The sequence below is a fragment of the Drosophila yakuba genome, chromosome 3R (genome assembly GCF_016746365.2).
Source record: "Drosophila yakuba strain Tai18E2 chromosome 3R, Prin_Dyak_Tai18E2_2.1, whole genome shotgun sequence".
NCBI classification, from domain to species: Eukaryota; Metazoa; Arthropoda; class Insecta; order Diptera; family Drosophilidae; genus Drosophila; species Drosophila yakuba.
Window position 1 is genome coordinate 24925060 of NC_052530.2, and position 25299 is coordinate 24950358.

At 42.9% G+C, this 25299-nt stretch overlaps 2 protein-coding genes across 4 annotated transcripts; one reads left to right on the forward strand and one right to left on the reverse strand.

The window, feature by feature from the left end:
• Positions 1-55: 55 nt before the first annotated feature.
• LOC6538252 (G-protein-signaling modulator 2) lies at positions 56-3353 on the reverse strand. Its single transcript, XM_002098743.4, has 2 exons — positions 1815-3353; positions 56-1546 (listed from the first exon to the last, which is right to left on the reverse strand). Exons 1-2 carry the CDS (start codon positions 3099-3101, stop codon positions 857-859), a joined length of 1977 nt encoding a protein of 658 aa, XP_002098779.1. The 5' UTR covers positions 3102-3353; the 3' UTR covers positions 56-856.
• Positions 3354-4015: 662 nt separating this feature from the next.
• LOC6538253 (serine/threonine-protein phosphatase 2A 56 kDa regulatory subunit epsilon isoform) lies at positions 4016-24482 on the forward strand. Of its 3 annotated transcripts, none has more exons than XM_015193247.3 (10): positions 4016-4232; positions 5882-6040; positions 18642-18966; positions 19042-19825; positions 19894-20093; positions 20204-20398; positions 20459-20649; positions 20719-21052; positions 21110-21339; positions 21402-24482. In XM_015193247.3, exons 4-10 carry the CDS (start codon positions 19687-19689, stop codon positions 21685-21687), a joined length of 1575 nt encoding a protein of 524 aa, XP_015048733.1. In that variant the 5' UTR covers positions 4016-4232; positions 5882-6040; positions 18642-18966; positions 19042-19686; the 3' UTR covers positions 21688-24482. The 3 variants fall into 3 exon arrangements, with proteins under 3 accessions (XP_015048733.1, XP_015048731.1, XP_039231687.1); XM_039375753.2 differs by lacking the exon at positions 4016-4232 and adding an exon at positions 4863-5221; XM_015193245.3 differs by lacking the exon at positions 5882-6040.
• Positions 24483-25299: the final 817 nt, after the last annotated feature.

The window sequence follows — 25299 nt, forward strand, 5'->3', positions numbered from 1 at the left end:
TGTATATATCTATGTATTGTGTAGAACAATCCCCGCAGAGGAAAATCGTTAGACATTGGTATAACTATATATTGTTCATATGTTTCTTGTATATGTGTACGTATGGTTGTGTATATCGTATGCTAAGTGCTCACAAAACAGTCGGTCCTCAAATGGAATTCCGAGCTGCTGTTCTTTGTGTCTTGTTAATATACTAACAAAAATTGTAAGTGGCTTAAAATATGTTTAGAGTTCAGATCGATAGATAGAAAAATGCAATACTCATGGTTACAATTGGAAATATCTGTTGATTTTTGATTTGGAAAATGCATTGCTTACATGTAGAGTGGTTCGATGGACTTAAAACATAGTTTTTTAGCTGAATGCGGCTACGAGAATGTAAGATCGTTGAGCATAGAGAAGACTTGGTTCCGTCTATTGAGCAAATTGGATTAGTGTATTATCGGCTTAAACTACTTGCACATGCAATTAAAACGTTAATATCGTAAGACTCGAGTGCAGATTGTTCAATATCATGGCCAGCTCATAGTCGAGTGTGTAATGAGTCATGACTGGATGAGTGTGTGCATCCAAATGGAAGTTTCTCCCTCTGTTCGTGTATACGAGGCCCTATACGCCCCTAATATTTGGTTACGTGGTTAGTTGCTATTCATAAATTAATGCATTTCGTGTACGTGTGTATATATAAATCTTGTAAAAGAACAAAACGTTTAGCAGCCAATTTCCAAAAATAAACGACTGAATGGATGGCCGCAAGATGCGCTTAAAACGAAATGAGTCAGGAGTTGCGGCCAGGGATGGATTAATATAGGATTGTTTGGTTGGACTCGCACTTTTTGGACTTTATCTCTACCCTTTACTTGCCAGCTCCGCCAGCTGAACCGTTGTTGTTGCTACGGCTGTTGTTGTTATTGTTGGCGTTTCGGAACGGAATCGAGGCGCGTTGATCCTCCATGCGACCGCTCTGTACCTTCATGATCAGTGAGAAGAAATCCTCATCGGGCACGGTTGCACCGCGGCCGGACTGCCCACGTGCGGCTCCTGGAGCAGCAGCCTCTGGGACGGATAGCGGTGGTGCCTCCGCCTCTGCGTCCATGGTAACATTGGGGCGCGGTAGCTCGGACCGCTGCTCCTCCAGCCGCGAGCCCTGGCAGCGCATAAGCATATCCAGGAAGTCGTCGTCGGGCTGCTGCGTAGTGGTGGCACTCCTGGCGAGCGGCCCATGTCCAATGGCTGACGGATTCGCCGACGACGGCGACTTGAGGCCAGGCAGGTTGGTGGGATCCACGAACAACGAGTTCTGCTGCACAAGCGGCTTGCGTGTGGCGCCAGTGGCCATCGCCGGAGCTCCAGCGGGATTCACCTTGATCGAACAGCGCTGGTCATCCATGCGCTTCGATTGCGACCGCGAAAGCATCTCGAAGAAGTCGTCGTCTTTGGCTTTACGGGTCGCCTGTGCTCGTTGCTTCTCCTCCTGCATGCGCTTTCCATCGGGAGTGATCTTGATCAGGTCCAACTGCTCCATGCTCTGGCGACGAACGCGTACCTGGCGGGAAGCAATTAAAGTAATAAATATAGCTATGTATCTTCTCAGCATGTGTTTACGCTGAAAGTTTAACGATGTGTTTTGGTACACAGTATAAATATTTACCCTAACATAAAGGGGCAAACACTGCAAACAGCAGGTGTCCACTTCGAAAAATAGAACAAACTTAATGCCCATATTGTTTATAAATATCTCAACAATCATTCATAAAGCTCTATGTAATGTTTAAAAACTACAGGTTGTAAATATAAAGCTTTGTTTTTCTTACCATTCTTCCTTGGGAGTTCTCTGATCCATCCGACTGATTTCCGCTGGCCGAGTGATCGGAGGCGGTGGAACGAGCCTCCTCCTCGGTGGGCGATGGCTCCGAGTCGGGCATTCCCAGCAGTTTTCGCAGATCGGAGATGTTTACTCTGGCTGTGCTTTCACCCACCGGATCGTGAAGCTCCTTGGCCAGTTGAAGGTGCTGTTCCGCATACTTAAGGGCCCGCTCATGGCCACCGATGGCAGAGTGGGCATTGCCCAGTGACCAGCAGGCCCTAGCCTCGCCAATTCGATCACCCAACTCCTGGGCAATGGCCAAGTGTCGATTGTGATACTCGATGGCAGTGTTGAACTCGTGTAGCAGCGTGTAGGTGTTGCCCAAGCTGTAGCAACTCTGGGCCTCCACTTCGCGCTCACCCAGCTCCACGGCCAAAGACAAAGTGCGTTTGTAGTGCTCAGCGGCATCCTCGAATTGTCCCAGGAATATGTGCGAGTTGCCCAGATTACTGTTCGCCCTTCGCTCCGCCGCACGATCACCAAACTCCCTGGCAATGCGCAGTCGCTCCTGATGGTGCTCAATGGCCGCCTGGAAGTCGCCTAGAAGGTAGTAGGTGTTTCCCAGATTGCCACAAGCCCGTCCTTGGGCGCCACGATCACCCAGATCCCGCATGAGCTTCAGGTTCTCCTGGTAGAACTCCACGGCCCGGGTGAGGGCCTCCTTGACATCGTCGCCGAATTTTCCCGGATTTCTCTGGCCCAAGTGTTTGCCCTTCGCGTGGTAGACATTCCCCAGGTTGTAAAGGGCGCGTCCTTCAGATAGCCTATCTCCCAGCTGCCTGGCCAGCGTAAGATGCCTCTCGCAACAGATGGCTGCCTCGTCGAAGCGGCCCATTACTTTTAGTGTGTTGCCCAGATTACCGGAGGACTTGGCCTCGCCCAGTCGGTCGTTCATGCTCTTGGCCAGCGTAAGATCGTGTTTGTGGTACTGCATCGCCTTGTTGTAGTCGCCTAGGTAGAAGTAGGCGTTTCCCAGCTGGGAGTAGATGGCAGACAGAGTGCGCAGATCCTCGGTTCCGGCCTGAATGGCCGCCTGGAAGAAGGCCACGCCCGCCCGGCAATCGCCCGCCTTGCAAAGGCGTTCGCCTTCGAGTGCCAGTTCCAGGCACATACTGGATCCTCCGTCGGATCCGGAACCCTGCTGGGAGTTGCCGTCGTGTGAATTGGCTCCTCCTCCGCCCGTTCCCAGTCCCAAGCTGGACACATTCTCCGCGGACGCGGAGAGCGAGGACATTCTGCTGCGAAGTCTCGCCTTTTTGTCGCGATGCTCCTTTTTGAGGGGCAGGTGCTCCGAAAACTGGGAGTTGTCCACTTTGCGGCGATGTTTTTCGGTCAATCTTTGGGGTTATTAGCTAGCCTCCAGCTGGTTTTCAACTGCTGATGCGTAAAATTAGCTGCGACAGGTGAAATTTCAGCAATTAAGCGATCTTTTGTACCGTTTTTTGACTAATTAGTGCGTTTCTGATTCACGACCAGTGTGACCGGATGAGTTCAATGTAAAATACCAATCAGATTAGAAATAAATACCAACTTCATATTGCATGCCGTTAGATTTAAACATTAATCCTGTTATATATTTTGTAAGTTCTATTTCAAATTTCTTATAATTATGATTCCCGAAAAACAAAGATATTATGAAAACAGCTAAACAATTGGAAGGAATTTTCTGCCTGCTAGGCATGAACCGCATGACGATACCTTATGTTACAGCAATACTAAGTAGCCAAGCTCATATACAAATTTATCATAGACTTTTCTAAGTTTGTTTGCATGACGGGTAAAATATCGCTAGATTAATAATAGAATAAAAAAAATTGTGTAAAATTTTTTGAAAAGTTAGCTTAAATTCATTTAATATTATACATATCTGCAAAAGATCTTATGAGAATGGTTGGAGAAATGATATGAGGCATGGCCAACTGCTTATAAAGCAGAAATTTTTATAAGACTGTCTTAAAAAAACAAATTTATGATAGTCACTTGTTATTTGTTAACTTATAAATAAAATTACGGTTAGCAATTCGCAATATCTGAAAAACGAGTTTATATTTTTTCCTAAAAAAAAGTCATAGCTATGCGCTGTCAACTCTATCACCCGTAGTCGCTAGCCAACACTTTTGCATGCGCGCTTTTCAACACTAAACGCTTCAAAGATGGCGTCACTTCTACGGTGTCTGTGTGAACGATTCTAGTTGCCGCTGGAGAAAATTCGTAATTCTCGCATAAAGCGCACCTGCCGGCTACCAAAATCGATTGAAAAGCGAACGTCCCATATTGCGGCGCGATAAGCGGGTGAAATTGTGGCAGTGCGTGCGCGATAGACCGCTAGAAAAGCAGTGCAAATTGGAAGTCCGGATACTCGAAGGTGTGTGTGTGCGTCGCTTTTTTTGTGCAGTTTTCAGCTGCAGTCGGCCAACAGTGCAACGCAAACATTGTGTTCTAAATTACATAAAGCAGCGAATTTCTGCAAGAAGGCAAGCGAAAAAAGGGATAAAAGGAAAAAATTAGCCACACAGAAGGAGAGAGAGTGGGACAGGGTAGGAAGGATACAGAGCGAGCGAGAGGTCGATGTCGATAGCCTTGTTTGGTTATCGCCCTCGATAGGAATAAAAAACGGGAGAAAAGCGAAAAGCAGCGGCGTCTTTCAATACGCCGGTGTGCCCGTGTAGTTGACGGTATATTCCGGTATTTTCATGCATTTTTGAGACTGTAGTGTGTAGTGTGACCGTGTGTAGAAGAGAGTCGCCAGAATTGAGAGCGTGACGCGCAACAACAGTTTATGTGGTGAGTTAAAACGAAACTCACCACGCTCTCACCCAGAAATCTGGCACAGTGGTCTCGAAACGAAAGCCAAATGAGTAATCGCAACTGGGGAATCAAGCTAACTATTTGCACCAAACAATTGAAAGTCAGCCAGAAGAAAACAATAACATTAGTAATATTATTCAAAGTACCAATACTGTGTAATACAAAGCAGGCTTTTAATTTGTGTGTGCCTGCTCCCTCTCGCGTATAGTATATACACATGTGCAAGAGAGAGCAAGCCGAAAAGAGAGCGAGAGTCGGGCGAAGGAAAAAAATATCGCCACAGTTGCCGTATGCCGCCTTCGTCGTCGGTTGCAAAAGATATAGAAATCTTTTATATACACACATACGCAGTCGGTTTTTAATAAATTCTGCAGCGAAAATTTCAAGCCCGAACAAGAAGGAGAAATAAAACGCAACTAAACAAAGCCGAGTGCAAAATTAAAGCCGAATTTCCAAGGCGAATGCAAATTTTTCAAGTGCGCAGTAAGCGGCTAAATCCCCAGACGCAATTCGGTGTTTCAAAAGTTTTAATAAATAAATAAATATGTAATTACACTCGCCAGCCCGCACACATACACATACACGCACGCAATCGGTTAGAATTCGTATGAGCATATATATTTTTTACTTATATTATTTTTAGAATATCGATTTTGTTGCCGCGTGCGTGTGTGTGTCTCTCTCGCACCGTGTGTGTGTGTGTGTGTATGTTTGAAACATACATATTTATGATAAGTGTGTGTGTCAAGCAGTAAAATGTGTTAAGAATTATGTTCATATAGACACAAGTTACCTAATCTTACTGCAAAAATGAGGAAAAAGGCAAAATAGATGAAAGGAATCAACAAACCGAAGTGAAGCGAAAGATAGAGCAAAGGCAACAGCGAAAAGAGCCCCATCAAAACAGCTGCGCTCTCTCACCTTTTACTCATCCTCCCATCCTCTCTCTACCCATTCACATGAACATTCTTACGCTTCTCCCATTCTCCCATCCTCCCATCCCGTTCTGCTCCCCACTCACACACGTACGCCATTAAAGATCTTTGTGTATTTTGCTTTGACACCGCATTTACATGTGTTGACCCCACTTGGACACCCCCCTACCGTACCCCACCCCCGCGCGTTGCGATGCGTTGTGCAAAATTCTCTCGTGAACTACAGTTCTAATTCAATTATGCCAACTGCTATACATCCACACATTCACAGTGAAACCCAGCAAGCAGCGCTAAAAAGCAAGAAACGCAAAGAATAAGCCAGAAAAAGCATCTCCGTGACGTAGGCAAACGCAAGAAACTGAAACAAAAACTGAAACTGAAAAACCGAGATATCGAGCAGCGAGAATCACAAACTCTGAAATCGAGAAAGGTATGCCAAGACCAACGGAAGTTGGCCCACAACGATTCAAATTCGATTCAAATCGATGCCATTTTGGGCCAAAAGCTCGCTCCATTTCCGTTCCATGCTTAACCCTTGGATAACTATCGTGCCATAAATGTAACAACTGAATTAAATTCAAAATACTCTCAAGAAACCGGGTTCTTAATGGGTTTAAAATATATAACATTTGCTTTGCTTCTGTAAACTTATTCCCCTTCTCAAATTTGACCAATAATTATGAAATTACGTTATTCGTAAAGCATAGTTTATATTATAAACTTAAATATCGAAATATCTAAATCTAAATGTGTTAAATCAAATAGAATGCCAATGGCCAACGTCACTTCAATATAAAATGTCTTAACAAATTAAATAAATGTGCCCAAGGGGTTAAGCTATAACCACCGATTGAAACTCAGACAAATAACTGGTTCTAATTGATTGAGTGATTTGCTGGGCGGCGGGGAAGTGGGGGATAAAGAGTGGGGAGTGGGGGGCAGAACCTGCTCGGCAAATTAACAAGTTCCAATTGATATATACGTGTGGGGACACGAAATTCGTCGAGCCTACTCGAAATTAGCATAAATGTGTCAAAATGGTAAATCAATTCGATGGAGTAGAACTATAGTTCAGCTGTAGCTGTCATCGCGGTGACAAGGCCCTTGATTTGCCCTGGAATTAAGCCATTATAAATCAGCGAACTGATCAGTTCAATTGCCATAATCCACAAGGCAACCTAGGCACGCCCAGGCGTAAAGTTCCCAAATCGAACGTGACTAGGGTGCAATTAAGTGGCGATGAAAACCAGATCATCATTTACTTTTCAGCGATAATTTCCAGTTTCTAGCTGCCAATCGCTTATTGTTGTCCGTTCAAGCGGGTTTGTCACCTGCCACCAACTGGCTAAGCACTACTGGCCCACTGTCTATCGTCAGTTAACTTGGCTTTGACGTCACTGAATTCTGGAATACGCCTCGCACTTGAAAGATGCAGCCCAAAAGCAACTCCTCTTCGAGTTACAGTGCGCAAAAGTAATTAAAAGTTGATGGGAAATCCTATAAATCATTAGCAGGTTGCAAAATGTTCAGCTGTAGATATAACAACAATTTTTTTTACCATCCCTATTGTTATTTATGTTGTTGTGGCTGGGACATTATTTGAAATCGAATTCGTAACAACTGACGATCTAACTGACGAACTTTAGCTGCCAGTTGGCATATAAGATTTAACGACCTATTTCATCTATAAGAGCAAAGTTTCTAACCAAATGTGAGTTTCAGCAGACAAGGTGTCCTATTCGATGTGTCTATATTTGGCCGGTAATGAACCATTTTCCCGATGACCGACTTCTTACCGAGATATTTTCTTGTGCATTTCCCTGGAGTCTTTTTAGCTTCTGAGCGATTTTAACGAGTTAACCGAGGCAGTCAACCCAAATAAGTGTCATGCCAGGCAGCGTGTGCAACAATTTGTGAGCTCACTCATTGTCTGGCTACTGGAGTTTTCACTGTGATGGAAAGCTGGGGGGGAATGTAATGCTGCCATAAAATGCCTCCGCATACAAATGTGCGCATATGAAGCGCTCCTCCTCGTGGAGGAGCCCAGTATCGGGTGAAAGACGAGAGCTCTATTATAAAATTACCAAGTCTCTGGGGCATTACTACCAGTATATATGCCATGTACGACCTGCTTTGCGACTGTTCACCTTTTTGTCGGCTTTGCCGCTAAACGCAGAAAAGCCCATCTTGCGGCAGCTTTAACTTTTCTGCCTGGCCGGCGAAGTTAAAGAGCGTGCTCAGAGCCAATTTACCTTTTGACTCTTTCTCCGCGGATTTTCCTCTGCCTTGTGAGGCTTGGCAACCTAACCTAACCTCCTGATGACCACAAAAACACACTCCACTCGCTTCTGCACATTGCTGGCTGTCTGTTTTGACATAACTGACCTCACTGGGCTGTTTTCCCTCACATTTTCCCCACCTCGTTTTGTATGTACATAGGGATTGCTATTGCTGGGCCATGCCATTTTCCTAAATTTCACACGGAGAAAAAAATTCCTCGGATATAACAAGATTTCCGTTGCGCAACGAAATGCTTTATGAAATTCAATTAATATATTCTTGGTTCGGTTTTTGCTCTCTGAAGAGCTGTATTGCATATTACTTTGTATTCCCCAGAGAAACTCCACTCCCACTTTGTTTACCTCATTTCAGATGCTCACTTCCACTTTCCAGGTTGCGCCCGAAATAAAACCGAAACCCATATATCTTTCAACTCATTTTGAATACGAACAGATTCACTTTAGCCGGGCTGTAAACAAAGGTATAAAATTGCAGTCAGCTCCCCTTCTATATTCTGTGTATCGAATTCCTTCCCATGCATCGAGTGAAAAAAAAAACATCTTTGGAACGTTGGCTTCTCTACGAAATTCTCGACAAATCGCTTATTTAATCAATTTGCAATTCGAGTTTCTTGTGCTCATTTCACCCACTCATCTCTCGGGTTTTTTTTGTGTTTGACTTGAAAATATTTTCGTTATTTGCGATGACCAGTTTGCCTGCCCGAAGCGAAACTACAGTCCCAGTCTGGTCAAAGCATTTTGTTTGATTGTTTGTTTGTTTGTTCCATTGGCAATTGAGAATCGGTTCCGTTGCAGCAAACGGGGGAAAAAATCAATTTTATTTGCTAGTTTGTTAGGCGAATATATGCGAGTATTTGTACAATTTTCTATGGTGGCCAGCGGTGGCTAGAATACGAGTTACGAGTATATGTACATGTGGGCATATGCCAGGAGTACTCCAGTGTAAACATCGTTGGCGCACCGCAAATTAATGACCGTCTGAGTGGAGGGCAAATGTTTCTCTCATTATAATTAGTAGGCGACTGTCTGATTTCAGAGCTTTTCTGGCGCTGAAACGTTTACTGGGCCGAGCCCCAGATCTTTTGCCTTTGTTTTGCAAAATGTTGGCATTTTTTTTACTTCGCACGGCTAACAATCAGCTGTAGCTGCCAGATGTGAGAAAAATCCAAAAAAAAAGCCGCATATTTAGGCGATGAAAAGTCAATTAGGCACAGTAAATTTATAAATACACTGCCTTTGATCGGCAAAAAAGCACGAACTAGAATTTGAACTCATAGGTGAACAATATTGAATGTATATTGTATGTGTATCAATGAATTTCCCAGCAGAATGGCAGCCAATTTGTATCGTTACAACAAGATGTATCGAAGCGCAAATATTGATTTTCTGATTGGAACTGCGTCAGTGGAACATGTGGAACATGCCCATTAAATTTGCCATCTAACTATTTTAATTGATGACCTGCAAAACCTATTAGTTGTACATTCCACTTGTCAACAAACGTTTGCCAAACAAATTCCAAATTTTATTGCAAGCCAAGTACATTTCCGCTTTATTGACCTCGATTCAAACCAAATGACCAAATTCTTCCATTTAGCACATAATAAGCTGACAGTTGTAATCAGCCTAACATTTAATCGATATTGTTATTAATTAGTAAACCTTTCGGCAAAATATTATGTGGTTTGTATCAGGATAGTAATTTTAGGAAATACAGATTTATTTGGCCTGCTGTCTAGCAGTCTTTGCAAATATTTGCACATTTTATGTCAGATTTGTTTGTTGCCATTTCTCTCTCTGGTTTTCCATGCCTTTTCCTCTGCTATTTTTCTTGTGCGGCAATTAATGACGTTTTTCACCGCACAGAAAATATAATTTTAGATGGGGGAAATTCGGTGGCAGTGAGAAATCATTTCGCTGATATTTTTACAGCCAGTCGAGTGGCAGGGGGCATTAAATAAATTTCCGTTTTGCCACCTATACAATACTCATTCCATTTGCAGTGCAGTTGGGGAGCGTATGAAATTTATTTTCAAAAAAAATATTCTTAATTTATTTTCGGGTGTATTTATAGCCCAGTAGTGGAAAGGCAGCGGAAAAATCTTGGACGCATGAAATCATTCGACCTTGAATTCCGTTTCAGACCAAATGGGCGCCCCATTATTAATCCGCTCTTTGTTTGTTATGGCCACCAACAATGTCCGATGGCCGGCGACCTGGCCTAAATCAATAAACAACAGTCTCTCAATTGGCGACAGCTGCTGCAATTAAATATAATCGCATTGCACAATTAATAATTAACACTTGCGGTGTGGTGTGCCATCCACGCAAACAATAACTATCTAGAGTATCTAAGGCATTTCGAAGCAATTCCTCGGCAGGTGGCAAGATTTTGTTTTCGCTCTGCGTATCTTATCTGTTTCACCCTGAGATACATTTTCCTTTTCTTTTGTTTGTGTGCGCCGCCTGTGTTTATGCGACATTTTTGCGCTGATTTTGATTAGGCGGCTGCCACGCCCACCCACACAAAACGCCCGCTTATCACAGCTCAAATCGCTTAATTAAAAAGGCACAAAAATGAACAAATGAAAAACCGAAAAAAACGGAATAAAAGGAAAGCGAATAAGAGAGAGGTGTGCGCTTTTCAATACAAAATTTTCCATGCTTTGGCATTGAATTTGCACTGGCACACATATTTTTTCACTAAGTAGCACATACGCAAATCTGAACACCAGACCCGCTTATATATTATATATATATTTATATATATATATATATAGATAGAGAGAAATGCCTCTGTAGGTGGTGACGCTATAGGCAGGGCAAAATTTCATTGAACTGAGCGGCGTCTGGCGCAGAATTTGCATTCTTTCAGCCTTATGTTTCATTCGGCGGTTTTCTTCATTTTGTATTTTTTTTTTAATTAGTCAACGGCTGTCGCATTCGCCATGCGTCTTGCTCTTAATTATTTAATTAAATTGAGGAAACTGTTGTGACTGCCGCTGTCTGTTGTCTCTTTGCGTTTGAGCTCCACCTTTTGCGATTTCGTCATACGGTTTGGTTGCTCTTGACTGGGCTTTTGGGGCTTTGGGGTATGGGGTATGGGTTCCCCGTTTAATAACAATAGACAAAACATACAGCACTTGTAGCTGATGCAATTAGTTGTGGGCTTGTTGTCTACACATTGTCAACTAATTTCGTGGCACTTTCTCTTTTGCTTCCAACGCGACAATAACTTAAATGAAATCTTACATAAAAACCAGAAGCACATGGCACCTGCATAAGTTATAACAGATGTGGTAATCAAATTAGAGGTGGCCGCAGCAGATAAGAATGCCACACTCCGGCGGAATTGAAAAGGAGATAATTTGGTGATTATTTATAGAGCTGTTTGTCCAACTGGTTCCGGTTCTACCAATAAGGTATTAAGTTCTTGAATTCCACAAAAAGCACTTCCATGAATTGAATTGAATTCTACGAAAGTACAAGTCGCAGGACTACTTTAATAATATTTGTGAGAAATCGCATTCCAGGAACCATTTCCTTTGGCTTTGACTGGCATTGAAGTTTCTTTGAAGAGAACTCGCTTTTAGTGCGCATTAAACGCTTTTCTCTGGGCATAATTAAACACAAATACCAGGGCATCGCACTAATGCCAGTGCAGCCAAAAGAAAGTAAAGTCCTTGGTGGCAAATGCATTGCACAAACACGTGCTCCGACCCACGCATTTGGTTAATAAAGGCTCAATTGCGCAAAAGGATGTTTTCTGCTGACGTAGACTGCTCACGGGTTCCGTGGTCCGTGGTCCGTATACCAAAAATAGACGTATAGACTGTGGGGTCTATTTTTGTGGCCCATAAAGTGCTGCTTTTCCCACATTTCCCGCACGCTTTTCCTTTTGTCATTCGCGTGAATGTCGCATTGCGTGCGCTGCTTTCATTTGAACTTTGGCGAGGTGTTTTCACTACCAAAAAGCGGGGGTGCCTCAATTTATGGGAATTTTAGTTGTGGCCCAGCTAAGTGGGCTATCAATAAATTGAATCATGGCTGTCAATTGAAATTTATACAGAGCACACGCGGTGGCCAGAAAAACGGCCTTGAACGTGGCTTTAAAGTGGGTGTGTGTGTGTGTGTGTACGCCATTGGGCTGATAAGAAAAGCTTTGTAGCTATTCATGCTGATGCATCCGACGGATGCATTTTATTTCACCGAGCTTTATTAGCTGACATCTGCAGAACTGAAATCGTTTTAGGCAAAGCTTCTCTTTATCTCCGCCACACACTCTCTCTTTTTGCCGCTTTTTGCTTTATTGCTAGCTAACTCGACAAACATCAATCGATAGTTTGGCCAGCCATTGTTTGCCTGCCATTCAACTTGGCCAGCAACTTTTTCAATCGAGTTGCCAACTTTGTCTTCTGGCCCAAGCGCAAGATGCTCCTACTTTCCGCTCCCGCCTCCGTTGTTCGCCTGCGGGATGTTTTCTAATTTAATTTATTACTGCTCTCGTTGTTGTTCATCTTTTGCTTGTTAAGTGTCCTGAATGTTTAATGGCGTTTTACATGTTACTACAACAAGTTGCTGCGATTTACGCAGTTACTATTCCCCCAAAGTGACCCAATTCCCTGGGAGATTTTTTCTAATTTCGTTGACTTGACTGGCTGCTGCCTCTCTTCTGACCAGAAAATGAAACCCATCGCATGCGGTGTGTGTATCCTGCGCAAAAGTCAACCAAAACAAATCAAAAATGCAGCCCACAGAAATGTCGAGTGTTTGGTGGGGGAGCAAAAAGGTTCCTCCTCTCCTCATCCAAAAAGAATGAACAACAGCAGTCGTGGCTGAAAGTTATTTCCCTTATCCCCAATGTCCACTGACCAACCACCCACTCGTGACATTTGCAAGTGTGTTTTCTTGGTTCACTCGGGGAAAATTCCCCCATGTAACCATATACGACAGCATTCTGGAAATGATTGAAGGCAAAAGCAACACAACGAATGCTTATTTGATTTATGGCATTTCATATTTTCACCATGGATTCCATATCTTGAACTTTAACCTCAGCTTTTTTCTATTTGTTCAATGCTTTTAAATACAAACAACGAAATACTCTAAAAGAAAAAATGCTGAATGATTAAGTTTTCTGTTTTTAGTGGAGTAATTGTTTAAAATTGTTTCTCGCATGCGTCACATATATTTTATTGATAAATAACTTAGGAGTCACGGCCGTTCCTCAAAACATTTTTGATAAAGGTATGGAATATTTCTGTTTAAATAGGGAAAGTATTGTTGATAATAAGCTGAACTAATGTGTATAGACTGAATATAGCAACTTGCAGCCTGTGCATTCCCCACTTCAGTAGGGGAATTGCTCATATGTGCGAGTTGAAAGTGGCAGTCAAGTGCAGACCCATTTCTCTCAGTGTGTGGCTGGAGATGATGGTCGTGGTGGACGCCTGGAGGGCGCACGCCGAGCAGACCGAGTGCTTACATTGTGCAAACTTTCGCCTCTTGTGCAGCTGATGCCGCTGCTTTTGGTGCCCTGTTGATGTTTTTGCCACGGCTGTGTTGATGTTGCTGATGCTGCTGATGGGCTGGCTGGGGCATGAAATCTTATAAAACTTATTGTTCCATTTCCTTTCACTTTATGTAAATTAAACAGTGCATTATTCTTGCATATGCGGCGCGTGGAGGAAGGCCGAGTGGGAGGTGGGTGGGTGGCTATCCACCATGGAGTGCGTGCTACATGTGTACATGCAGATATTTGCATTTGGCACTTGGCACATGTGCCAAGTTATGTACTTTTTTATTCGTGTTGTGCCTCCCCTGTGTGTTGTTTGCTTTTCGTTAAACGATGCAGAGGGTCGGAAAAGCTGTTGCATATGCAAACCTAATGGCTCCGCGCTGATTTGATTGATTCCACGATATCAATGCCCAGGGGCATTGCATTGTGCATTCACTGCGATAAGGTCAAGGTTTGGCGGACAGGCCCCCCTCGGTTTGTACTGAAGTGACCCATATTTACAAAGTTATCATAGTTTTGTGGCAGATGTGGTTTTTCTACTTGATGGAACTTGGGAGTAACTTTTTCCTGTGCATTCAAGACCGCCCACGGCAACAGGCTTTCAGGCTTACCGTTTAGAAATCAATTTCATGCTGGCAGCTTTAATGATTTCCCAACTAGGCAGACACGCAATCAAACGCAGTTTATAATTTTTGCCACTAAATTTCGATGTGCATGCCAGTAATTTGATGTATTCGCATTTTCACTGTCATGCCTTGCTGGAGACGAAGATGCAGGCGACTGGAGGAGAATTCTCACCGACCATGAACTCATCTCTCGTGCGTTTCACAAAAGGATTTTGCCAAGTGGTGCCCCCCCCCATGCGAGTGTGTGTGTGGTGTGTCTGTGCTTTTGAAGGGGCAGCGTTTACTGCGTAGTTTTTCCACAGTTTTCCCCGCTTGAAAAGCGTCTTTCTCCACCGCGACTGCAGTCCCCGATTCCTTAGACACGTTTCAAGTACGTAGCGAAAAAGCGAAAACAGTGCGCAATATTTTCACACTGGAGAAGAACGGGGAAGGCGACGACGTTTGGGTCTGAATGTGGCAAAGGGGGAAATTCTGCTTATCATCGTATCACTTTGCATTACATAAAGCCGAAAAAGTGTGAGAAAAACCCCCTTGGAAAACTGTGAATTTGTGCACTAGATAAACTGTGCTACAAAAGTCATTTGGACTGAATTAAAATCCACCTTAAATGCAAAGTAAATCGAAGCATACCAACTGAATACCCAACGTAAACAAACGAAAAGCAACAATAGATTCGAAGGGCCACATCAAAAATCAATACAAATATGCATTAACTATTTGCCAGCTACTTAATGCAATGGAATGAGGAAGTACAAACAAGAAAGCTGAATAACAAGCCAGTAAATATGAGAAGGGGTTTCCCAAAAAGGCGCACAGCAATTATTATTTATGGCAAACTAAAATTACGGCTACAGTTACTGTTAAGTCGAGGGTAATTTTAAGTAAGAATAACAAATTGAATTATAAATCGTCATTCATAAATCGTTTATAATGAAAACAACTTAATCATTGATAATGAAAACGATTACTGTGCCTCAGATTAAGATAGTTCGACGCAGAAGAAAACTTTTGCGTGCGAATAATTTGTGATTTACAAAAGTTTATAGGAAACTTAGGCATAGAGCAATCAAATAATATGCAAGTCGCCATTAAAAGCCACTGATGAGGAATGCGGAACAATTTGGTAAAAGTTTATTGCAAGTTTTGGTAACGTTCGTTCAAAAGCTGTTCTCGCCCTCGAACATTTTATTTAGCTTATTGATTATGGCTGGGGAACCAATAGACATGCGTCAAATGCATACTTTCGAAGGAGGAGGCAGGATGAGCTACACTACATAGTACACGAGTGTATGTGTGGTTGGGTGACATTCTTGATAAGTGACAGAATGATAGATTTTATCGGCATGAGCTGTCTTCTGCATAACGTATGGATTTATTTACTGTTTAAAAACTAAAGAAAAGTACAGTTTACCTAAAAGAATCAAGTATTTTATGTTTATCGATAAAGAAGCACCGATAAGTTCGATAGCAATATCGATTGGGCAGTCATCTAGCTATGCCACTTCCATTTTGGGCGGGTGGCGTTGGGTGGGAAATTAATTTCCCACCAATGAGTGGGCGAAGGCTGCCGACTGGCGCTTAGTCATTAGATGACCAAACGATGACTGTATTCCAATGGTTGGGCGTCGAAAATCTTATAAATGCCAGCCGAATACAACGGGCAAGCAAAGCACAGCAAAAGCAAACAGCAAAAAGCCAAACAAAACAGCTGAGGAGAACCGAAGTGGATAGCAGCGGACACAAAGCGAACTTGTCTCATTATTTTGTGAGCCGCCGCCTCCCTGGTCATTATACCCGTTACTCGTAGAGTAAAAGGGTATACTAGATTCGTTGAAAAGTATGTAACAGGCAGAAGGAAGCGTTTCCGACCATATAAAGTATATATATTCTTGATCAGGATCAATAGCCGAGTCGATTTGGCCATGTCCGTCTGTCCGTCCGTCTGTCCGTCTGTCCGTCTGTCCGTCTGTCCGTCTGTCCGTCTGTCCGTCCGTCTGTCTGTCCGTATGAACGTCGAGATCTCAGGAACTACAAAAGCTAGAAAGTTGAGATTAAGTAAACAGACTCCAGGGACATAGACGCAGCGCAAGTTTGTCGAATCATGCTGCCACGCCCACTCTAACGCCCACAAACCGCCCAAAACTGTCACGCCCACACTTTTGAAAAATGTTTTAATATTTCTTCATTTTTGTATTGGTCTTGAAAATTTCTATCGATTTGCAAAAAAACTTTTTGCCACGCCCACTCTAACGCCCACAAACCGCCCAAAGCTGCCACGCCCACACTTTTGAAAAATGTTTTGATATTTTTTCATTTTTGTATTAGTCTTGTAAATTTCTATCTATTTGCCAAAAAACTTTTGGCCACGCCCACTCTAACGCCCACAAACCGCCAAAAACTGTCCTTCGCACTTACACTAGCTGAGTAACGGGTATCAGATAGTCGGGGAACTCGACTATAGCGTTCTCTCTTGTTTGTTATTGTTTTCCACGATGATATGCTGGGGAATTTCGCTACCACTGTCGAGTAAATAATGTCATAAGGTCACACGCACAACACCACAAATTAAAGGGGCAACCCCACTGTACGGTGGGCCTAATGGTCAGCCATTGTGGATGTTTTTTTATTTTCGGTCATTTGTCTTGGCAAATTCAGCTGGGCTTTACTGTGGACTGGACTGAGTTGGGCTGGGCTGGGCTGGGCTGGACTGGGCTGGTCCCCGTTGATGGTTTTATATAAAATAGCATAATAAATGGCCAGCCCAGTCTTCTAGATTCGCTATCGCCAGCGCCACCGCCACTGCCATTGCCACTGCCCATATTAAATGTCACATCGGGGCCCACATTGTTTGCGCCCAGGTCCCGGCCCAAAGTGAAGGTGATTGGAACAAATTAAGGCGAAAAAACAGTGCAGAAATTCAATTATAAACAGGGCAGCGCGTTGAAAAGCGCTGGCCACTGCCACTCAACGTGGAAAATGGTTGGAAAATGGAAAAAGTGGCTATGCGTTCAAGGCAGCTGTGCAAACTTTTCACTCGCGCACCCACTGTCTCTGTTTTACTCTTATTTTACCTTTCAGTGAGTTCCGGCTGGCCACTCACACTCAATCACACACATGCGTATTTTGCTTTGTCAGACACTTAAAAGAAAAACGTAAGAAAGTCTACTGAAGTTAGTAGTTAGTAGGCTCGGTTTTTGTCTGTCTATTTTTATAGATTGCATTGATCAGAAACATACTAAACGATTCGAATGTTTTAAATCTATTAGACAGTTTGAAAACCCAATTATTGTGTACGTTTTTTTTAAAGTGTAGAGCCGCCCACGCGTCTCGGCTTCCATTTGCACCGGCAGGCAAGCAGGCAGGCAGCTGGCCGAAGCGAAGTTGATCGCATTTACCTGTTTGTCACTCATACGCCTTGTGGTCCCAGTCTGTTTTTTTTTTCTCTGGCACGGCTCTTTTATTTTCTGCTCTCTTGCATGTGGGTGTTCCTGCCGCTGGGCGTGTGTGTGTGTGGTATGCTGTGGTGTGTTGTGTTGTGTACGTGTGGTGTGTGCGACATGTTAAACATGTTTTCGCTTGGAAATCGACGGTGGGCAGTCGGTTTGACTTGCATTTGTGCAAATTTGTGTGCTTAACTGGAAACACTGAACAAGTTCCGCAATGTCGTCCTCGAAGTGAAAACTGTGCAGCAGCCACACACACACACAGGGACACACATGTGGCACCACTTTCCTGTCTCAACCAGCCATTTCCCTCAGATTGAAGTTCAACCTGGGCCAGTTGGTGATTTCTCCCCCTCGAAACGAGCCATGCAAATGAATGAGTTTTCCCAGCCTGTGCGGCGCGTCCTTCATTTGGCTTCATTTCCGTTGAAGATGACAGCGGCATCTAGTTTCCGGTCAATGGCTTTTCCGGGCTCGTTTTGATTTAATTTACACGCCATGCTAAATTTCATTTCATTTAACAGCAGTCACAAGCCGAACACAAGTTGGCCAAATTCTGGGCTCTGCGGTTGGCATTGTCCAGCTGGCAATGTCCATTTGGGCCTCTCGGTTTTCGTGGTCAGCCGGAGAAAGTTCAGCTGGCGGGAACGGAATTCAGGATTCAGCGATTCAGCTCGCTCGTCATATGACAATCAATCAATTGCAATTACCAACATTGCACATGGGACATTTCCCTAGTTGCTCACTGAATCTATTATGCCTAGTTTCCAATATTTTGAACCTATAACAAAAAGCTTCAGCTGTATTATGAAATACAGCGCGAGTGCGCAGTGCTCTTGTGAATTTGAATGCTCACCTTGGTTTTCAGTGCTGCCACAGTCGCAGTGCCTGTTTTTTATCAGCTATCAGCGCTCTCTGTTATCTGGTAACAAAGAAATCACTGGCAAAGCCTTTATCTCCGAGCGCACATACAAACGCACCGGCAAAGCCAACGATTAGATACACCTGAATGTCTCATTTTATCGGACCTGGTGCTTGCTTTTTCGTGCCTTTCACTGCGATGTCAATTTTTTGAGTAATTTACACCGATAAGAAGCACACCAATCTGACCAAAGCCCCCATACGTTTCTGTTTCTGATTGCAGTGCATGTGATGCCAAATATCCATAAAACGCAACAAGGAAATCGGCAAACGCGAATTACTATGTGAATGCAGCAATCGGCAATCAGCAGTTAGCCAGCAACAGCAGCAGCAGCTCTCCCTCAGTTAACCAAATTGATGTGCCATTCAGGAGCAGCAGCGCAGAAAGAGGATCAGATCAGATTAGATCAGATCGGATCGGAGCAACGTAGAAGCTAAGCGAGAGTATTAACCAGAGTAAGGCGCATCGCAAATGCAACAATCCCTCCAGTAAACAATACAAAAATCAACAACACAAGAAGCAAAGTATAGCAAACAAAAAGAAACAGGTGAGTAGTAGTTAACTGATAAATAAGCGTGATATAAGTCACAGTGAGCTAATTGATTGCCCCACTTTATTCCAGTGTACATACAACTGTAACGAATTTAAGCAACAAGCAAGTGCGGCTAAAGGAAGAATATAACACATTTTAACGCCCCCGAGTAACCATTTGATAAATGCCAAGATAAGTCGTTACCGCTTTAATACCGCCGTCAACATTACCCAGCAACAAAAGCTGATCCAGCAACTCCAGCAGCAGCAGCAGGCGATCGCTTTCAGGGGGAAGAAACAGAAGCAGAAATTGCAGTTGCAGCAGCCGTTGCAGTTGCAGATTGGTCAGGAAACGAACGGGATTGGAGGAGGAGCAAGAGTAGAAGGAGTAGAGCTGTTTGGCTTACCCAAAGGTACCGAGAACAATTGCAAGACGCCAAACTCAACCGCAAAAGTCGCCAACATAACACATAAAATTTTCGGTTGGCTACGCAAAACACGCAACAAACGGCCAGTCGAGATCCTCAACAGCGATTTCGGCGAAGACGGCGACGAGGGCGTTGGCGAGGGCAAAGGCCAAGGCGCAGGCGAGGGAGGAGGAGCAGCTGCCAGTGCAGCTGGCGGTGCAGCCGATCAATTTTCAGTGGCAAGCGTTAAAAACAAAGCCGGCAAGCTGAATACCACACAGACAGCCACGGAGACCGCCATCGATTCAAACGAACCCAAATCTGAAAAGATGTCATCGGGCACGTTTGTGGATCGAATCGACCCGTTCGCCAAACGTTCGCTCAAGAAGAAGGGTAAAAAGAGTCAAGGTTCCTCGCGCTACAGAAATTCTCAGGATGTTGAGCTGCAGCAATTGCCGCCGTTGAAAGGTGAATATCAAATGCATTTCAACTTACTCTACCACTTTACTCAATTCAATCAATTACCTATTTCACAGCTGATTGCTCCAGCCTAGAACAGGAGGAGCTTTTCATAAGGAAACTGCGCCAGTGTTGCGTGTCCTTTGACTTTATGGATCCCGTTACGGACTTGAAGGGCAAGGAGATCAAACGGGCCGCGCTCAATGACCTATCCACCTATATAACACATGGGCGCGGTGTGCTTACGGAACCGGTTTATCCGGAAATAATTCGTATGGTAAGTATTCGTACTACCACAATATTATCAAACTGAACTATTTCGCAGTCAGCGATCTTATCTATAACTAGGTTTTAATTACTTAATAATGATTCTTTTCTTTTTATCAGATTTCTTGCAACTTATTTCGCACGTTGCCGCCCAGTGAGAACCCTGATTTTGATCCCGAGGAGGATGATCCGACACTGGAGGCGTCCTGGCCACACCTCCAGCTGGTGTACGAGGTCTTTTTGCGGTTCCTGGAGTCGCAGGATTTCCAAGCAACTATCGGCAAGCGTGTGATCGATCAAAAGTTTGTTTTGCAGGTGAGCGAAGAACTACGCATAATTAAAGTAACAATTTAATCACTTATTTTTTTGGGATAGCTTTTGGAACTTTTCGACTCGGAGGATCCCAGAGAGCGAGACTTTCTCAAGACGGTGTTGCATCGCATATACGGAAAATTTTTGGGACTGCGGGCTTTTATACGAAAACAAATTAACAACATATTCTTGCGATTCATTTACGAAACGGAACACTTTAATGGGGTTGGTGAGCTCTTGGAAATCCTTGGCAGGTATGTTTTAAACGTACACAGTCCTTCCCAAAAATCAAATATTAATTAAACTCTTGTGTATTCAATCAGTATCATCAACGGATTCGCCTTGCCCCTGAAGGCCGAACACAAACAGTTTCTGGTTAAGGTCCTATTGCCACTGCACAAAGTCAAATGCCTGTCGCTCTACCACGCTCAGCTGGCGTATTGCATTGTACAATTCCTAGAGAAGGATCCATTCCTTACCGAACCGGTGGTGCGTGGCCTGCTAAAGTTCTGGCCCAAGACGTGTTCCCAGAAGGAGGTCATGTTCCTGGGCGAGATTGAGGAGATCCTCGACGTGATCGATCCGCCGCAGTTTGTCAAGATTCAGGAGCCACTGTTCCGTCAGATTGCAAAATGCGTGTCGAGTCCACATTTTCAGGTAAGTCATGTCGTCTGGTCTTATTGATAGTACATAATAACATTTTGTTTCCTTCAGGTTGCTGAGCGAGCTCTTTATCTGTGGAACAATGAGTACGCCATGTCGCTAATCGAGGAGAACAACGCGGTCATCATGCCGATTATGTTCCCGGCCCTATACCGCATCAGCAAGGAGCACTGGAATCAAACCATCGTGGCGCTCGTATACAACGTTTTGAAGACGTTCATGGAGATGAATTCGAAACTGTTCGACGAACTCACCTCCAGCTACAAGGCGGAGCGGCAAAAGTGAGTGCGACGCTGCAATGTTGATGTGGCAAATGTTGAGCATTTTTCTCCTCTGTTTTCAGGGAAAAGAAACGTGAACGTGACCGCGAGGAGCTGTGGAAGAAACTGCACGAACTCGAATCCAATCGTTCTAGTGGGCGCACCGCCGGCGGCAGCGCCACGACATCGAACAGCGCAGCTTCTGCGGCGTCAACGTCCCTGCAGCCACCCAGCTCCGCTGGCCTGAACTCTCATCAGCAGCAGTCGAATAGCGGCAGCAGCGGTAGCCTGTCCAGCGGCGGTGCCGGCGGCGACAATAATCCTGCGACCACAAATGCGAAAATCAAACAGGATAAGGCGGACAACTAAGCAACGCGAGGCGCGCCAGAAACTAACAATAAAAACCAACATCAGTAAAAGCGTAAGCGTAACGCGTTATCCGATATCCGTAAACGGCAGAGAGACAGCAAGCAACCACATCTAAAGGAGAAATAAATAGTTATACTAAACCACACATATGCTAAACCTTAAAACCAGAAAATATAAAACTAAAACGTATACTCGATTGACAAGACACCAACCAAGCTGACCCACAGCACGCTTGGGCGGCTGTTGAAGGAAGTAGAACCGAAATCTGGATCGGGAGCTGAATCAGATCCCAGGGCGTGTGTGTGTGCGCGGTAATTAAGAAGCTTGAGTGCGGCATAAAAGAAATCTTTATAAATAATGTATCTTACAACTACAGCAACTCACACACACACACACACCACACACACACGTGCGCGACACGTATAAATATATATTACAAAAGAAGAAAATAATTATTAATTACGTTTAAGCGAAAACAAGTTGAATAAAGAGAAATCATGTTAGTAAGTGAAAAGCAGCAGAGCGATAACTATAACGGATTGACGATTGTTGAAGCGCATTGAATATTATTAACTAAACATATTGCTAACTAGATCCTAGCATAGATCAGCCATCCTAACCCCACCCACGAACACCACAACACCCTAATCACCGAAATGTTCACATGCTAAGTAATTGCGTTCATTTGAAGATTGTAAAATAGTTGAAACTGCGCTGTATCCTCAGACTTTAATTTTTTTTTAAATTAACAAATTGCTCCATAGAACGGCGTGTCTTAGTGCAGACTTCCCACTGAATTGTACATAAATTATTCGAGAACTGTGCTCCCCATCACCCAGAATGAAACTTTGTTACTTAGCTTTAAGTGTTGCACACTCCGTCAAGACTTCTCGAAAACAGAAATTCCAACAATATCCGCTAAATGCCTGCGCAGCTACGAAGTCGAATCTGTATTCGAACGTAGACATGACAAGAAAAAAGAAAATAGTAAAAACAAAAGCAAAGCCAAGTTTTAGTACATTGTTGAAGTTGCTGCTAAACGGGCCAAGATAGACAAGGGAGCAGGCAAATCTATAAATAATTAAGAACACAATTGAATACCATACTATAACGTACGATAAACGCTGATCTATATAAATGTATGTAAAGTGTGCGGAAGATACACAAAACTATATCTCCCGGCTGAGGAATAGGCGCATGCGCGGAAATCACGATGTACTCGGCAAAAAAATGAATACAAATATTGAGCATTGTAAAAAGGTTAAGCTAGAGATACCAATAACCAAGCGAAACGATAGTTTTTAGAACAAGGTTATGGAAAATTCAGCTTGGCATAGTCTGCCTGTCCCCCTCCATATACGATAATTGGCATCTTGCGAAACATTTCCACAGTCCACTCCAGGCTCGATGCAAACACCACCACACAGACTAGAAATTCCTTACCATAAATGTATATCTCTGCGGAAAGCGGTCCAGTGTCGAGTACCAAATAGTTTGCAAATGCCTTTCAGAATCTTCTCAATTGAATCAACTTATTTTCACTTCACACGGAAATGCGCACAATTGTCATTCGATTTGCTAAACAATACCTTCAATTGTAAATAATGTAGCTAAGTTAAAAACGGGCAATACTTTGGGCCGCTTTCCCAGCATCTCACTCACTCACTCACACTTAGCCGCACTCATAGTAAGGAAATATATAAAATTTATATATGATGCTACAATATGCTATTCATATGTATGTTTGTTCATTCAACTCTCACGCCCATTACAAAGTATAGAAGCATGCATTATAGGAGCAAAACTATAGGGAAGCAAATAGGACGAGATGAAAGTATCCACTCCACTAATGAATGTCACTCATTAGGCGAAACCGCGAAAGTTCATATAATATTAATGATAATTGTGTCTGTGAATCGTGAGTTATTATACACATATATGTATACATATATTGCAAACAAAACTGAAAAATGCGAAAAAACTACAAAAAAAAAAAAACAAACAAAAATCTAAAGGAAACGTAAAAGTTAGCGTTATTATTAAATATGTTTGTAAAACGTCAACAATATGCAAGAAAGATAAACAAAAGAAGAAAAGCGATCGAAAGGCGCATAGAGGAGGGCATCAACTAAAGATTGGTCGGCTAGAGCAGAGAGTATATTTCGAAAACACAAATTGAACCTATGGCCTAAATACTAAGCAACGTGTATAAGAAAGTTTTGCATCTTTATATTAGCGTGTAATTAAACAAAACAAATAGCTAAACGAAGACCCAGCCTAAACAGCAACTACAACTAGAGCTACTACAAACTACCCACTACCCACGAGTATCATCCACCCCCCATTAGTTCACAATAGCGATCAGATCGGATCTTATAGCCCCCGAGTTAGTTGAGTCTTACTGCCTTTCAAGATCCCAAGAAGAACACCAAAAATAATGAAACAAATAATAATGAAACAATCGAAAAACAGGACTGTAGAATGTTAAAACCGGAAGGCAGCATTTCTTAACACGTTTGTTATGCCAATCCAGTAACACCAAACTCCTAACACCGATCCTAACTAGCAGATCCGCAAAACACAAATCACAAAACACACGAATAGGACCCATCTCTAGTTAAAGTTGATGTTTGCCTAGGATGCCAATCAGTAAAAACAAAAGAAGAACATATTCAAATAACGCAAGTGTAAAAACGAAACCAGAAATCACGTAAGCAACAAGAATAAGATTAATAAAATAAAAAATGTTGAAAAAGAATGCCTAATAAACGATAAAAACATATTGTATAAGTCAAGTGGTTCAATGATTATTGATTATTGCCTCTTCATCATTTTGTTTGTTTTTTGTGATCAACAACACTTCTGTTGCACTCTGAGTTAACCTGTTTAGTCCGCATTCAAATTAAATGGTAACTTTAACTATAGTTTCTATTATTGTATTTATATGTATAAACAAATGGAGCATGTTAATTCGTAACTGCGGAAGCTGCTTAGAGCCAGCTGAGCAAAGAGGTATAAGCAAAAGCAAAAGCAAATGCAAATGCAAAAGCAAAACTCGTTAAGTACTTTTAGAGAGAAAACCCTGTACTACAAAGTGTACTACAAATAAAGTCGCATTAACAACGTTGCATCAGATCGATCTAAAAAAAAAAAGAGAAAAAAAAAGATTTAACAAATGAAAATGCCGAAAAAAAGGGAAAAGCTAGCGAAACAATTGCAGCAACAATAAGAGCAAAATAGTTAAAGCGCTTAAACAATATAAACACTATGAATACTAACAATGAAATGAGAATGGAGCCAATGAAAACGGATAAATATATATGTGAATCATGTATTTTCTTATGTTCTAGACTTGTAAAAAAAACCTATCGTATATTGACACACATGCTATTATTACGTTTAACTTTGAGTTCTTGTTCTGTAGGACGGTGTGCGAGGATTTCGATTCTTTTCCTTGGGTTAAAGGCACACTGCACCCACACCACCCACTTACCCACACTCACCCATACACACTCGAACACACACACACACACACGACTAAACAAAATCTTATGCTGAGAGTAAATATAAAGAAAGTAAATTATAATTACACAAACATAAATGGGAATAAAT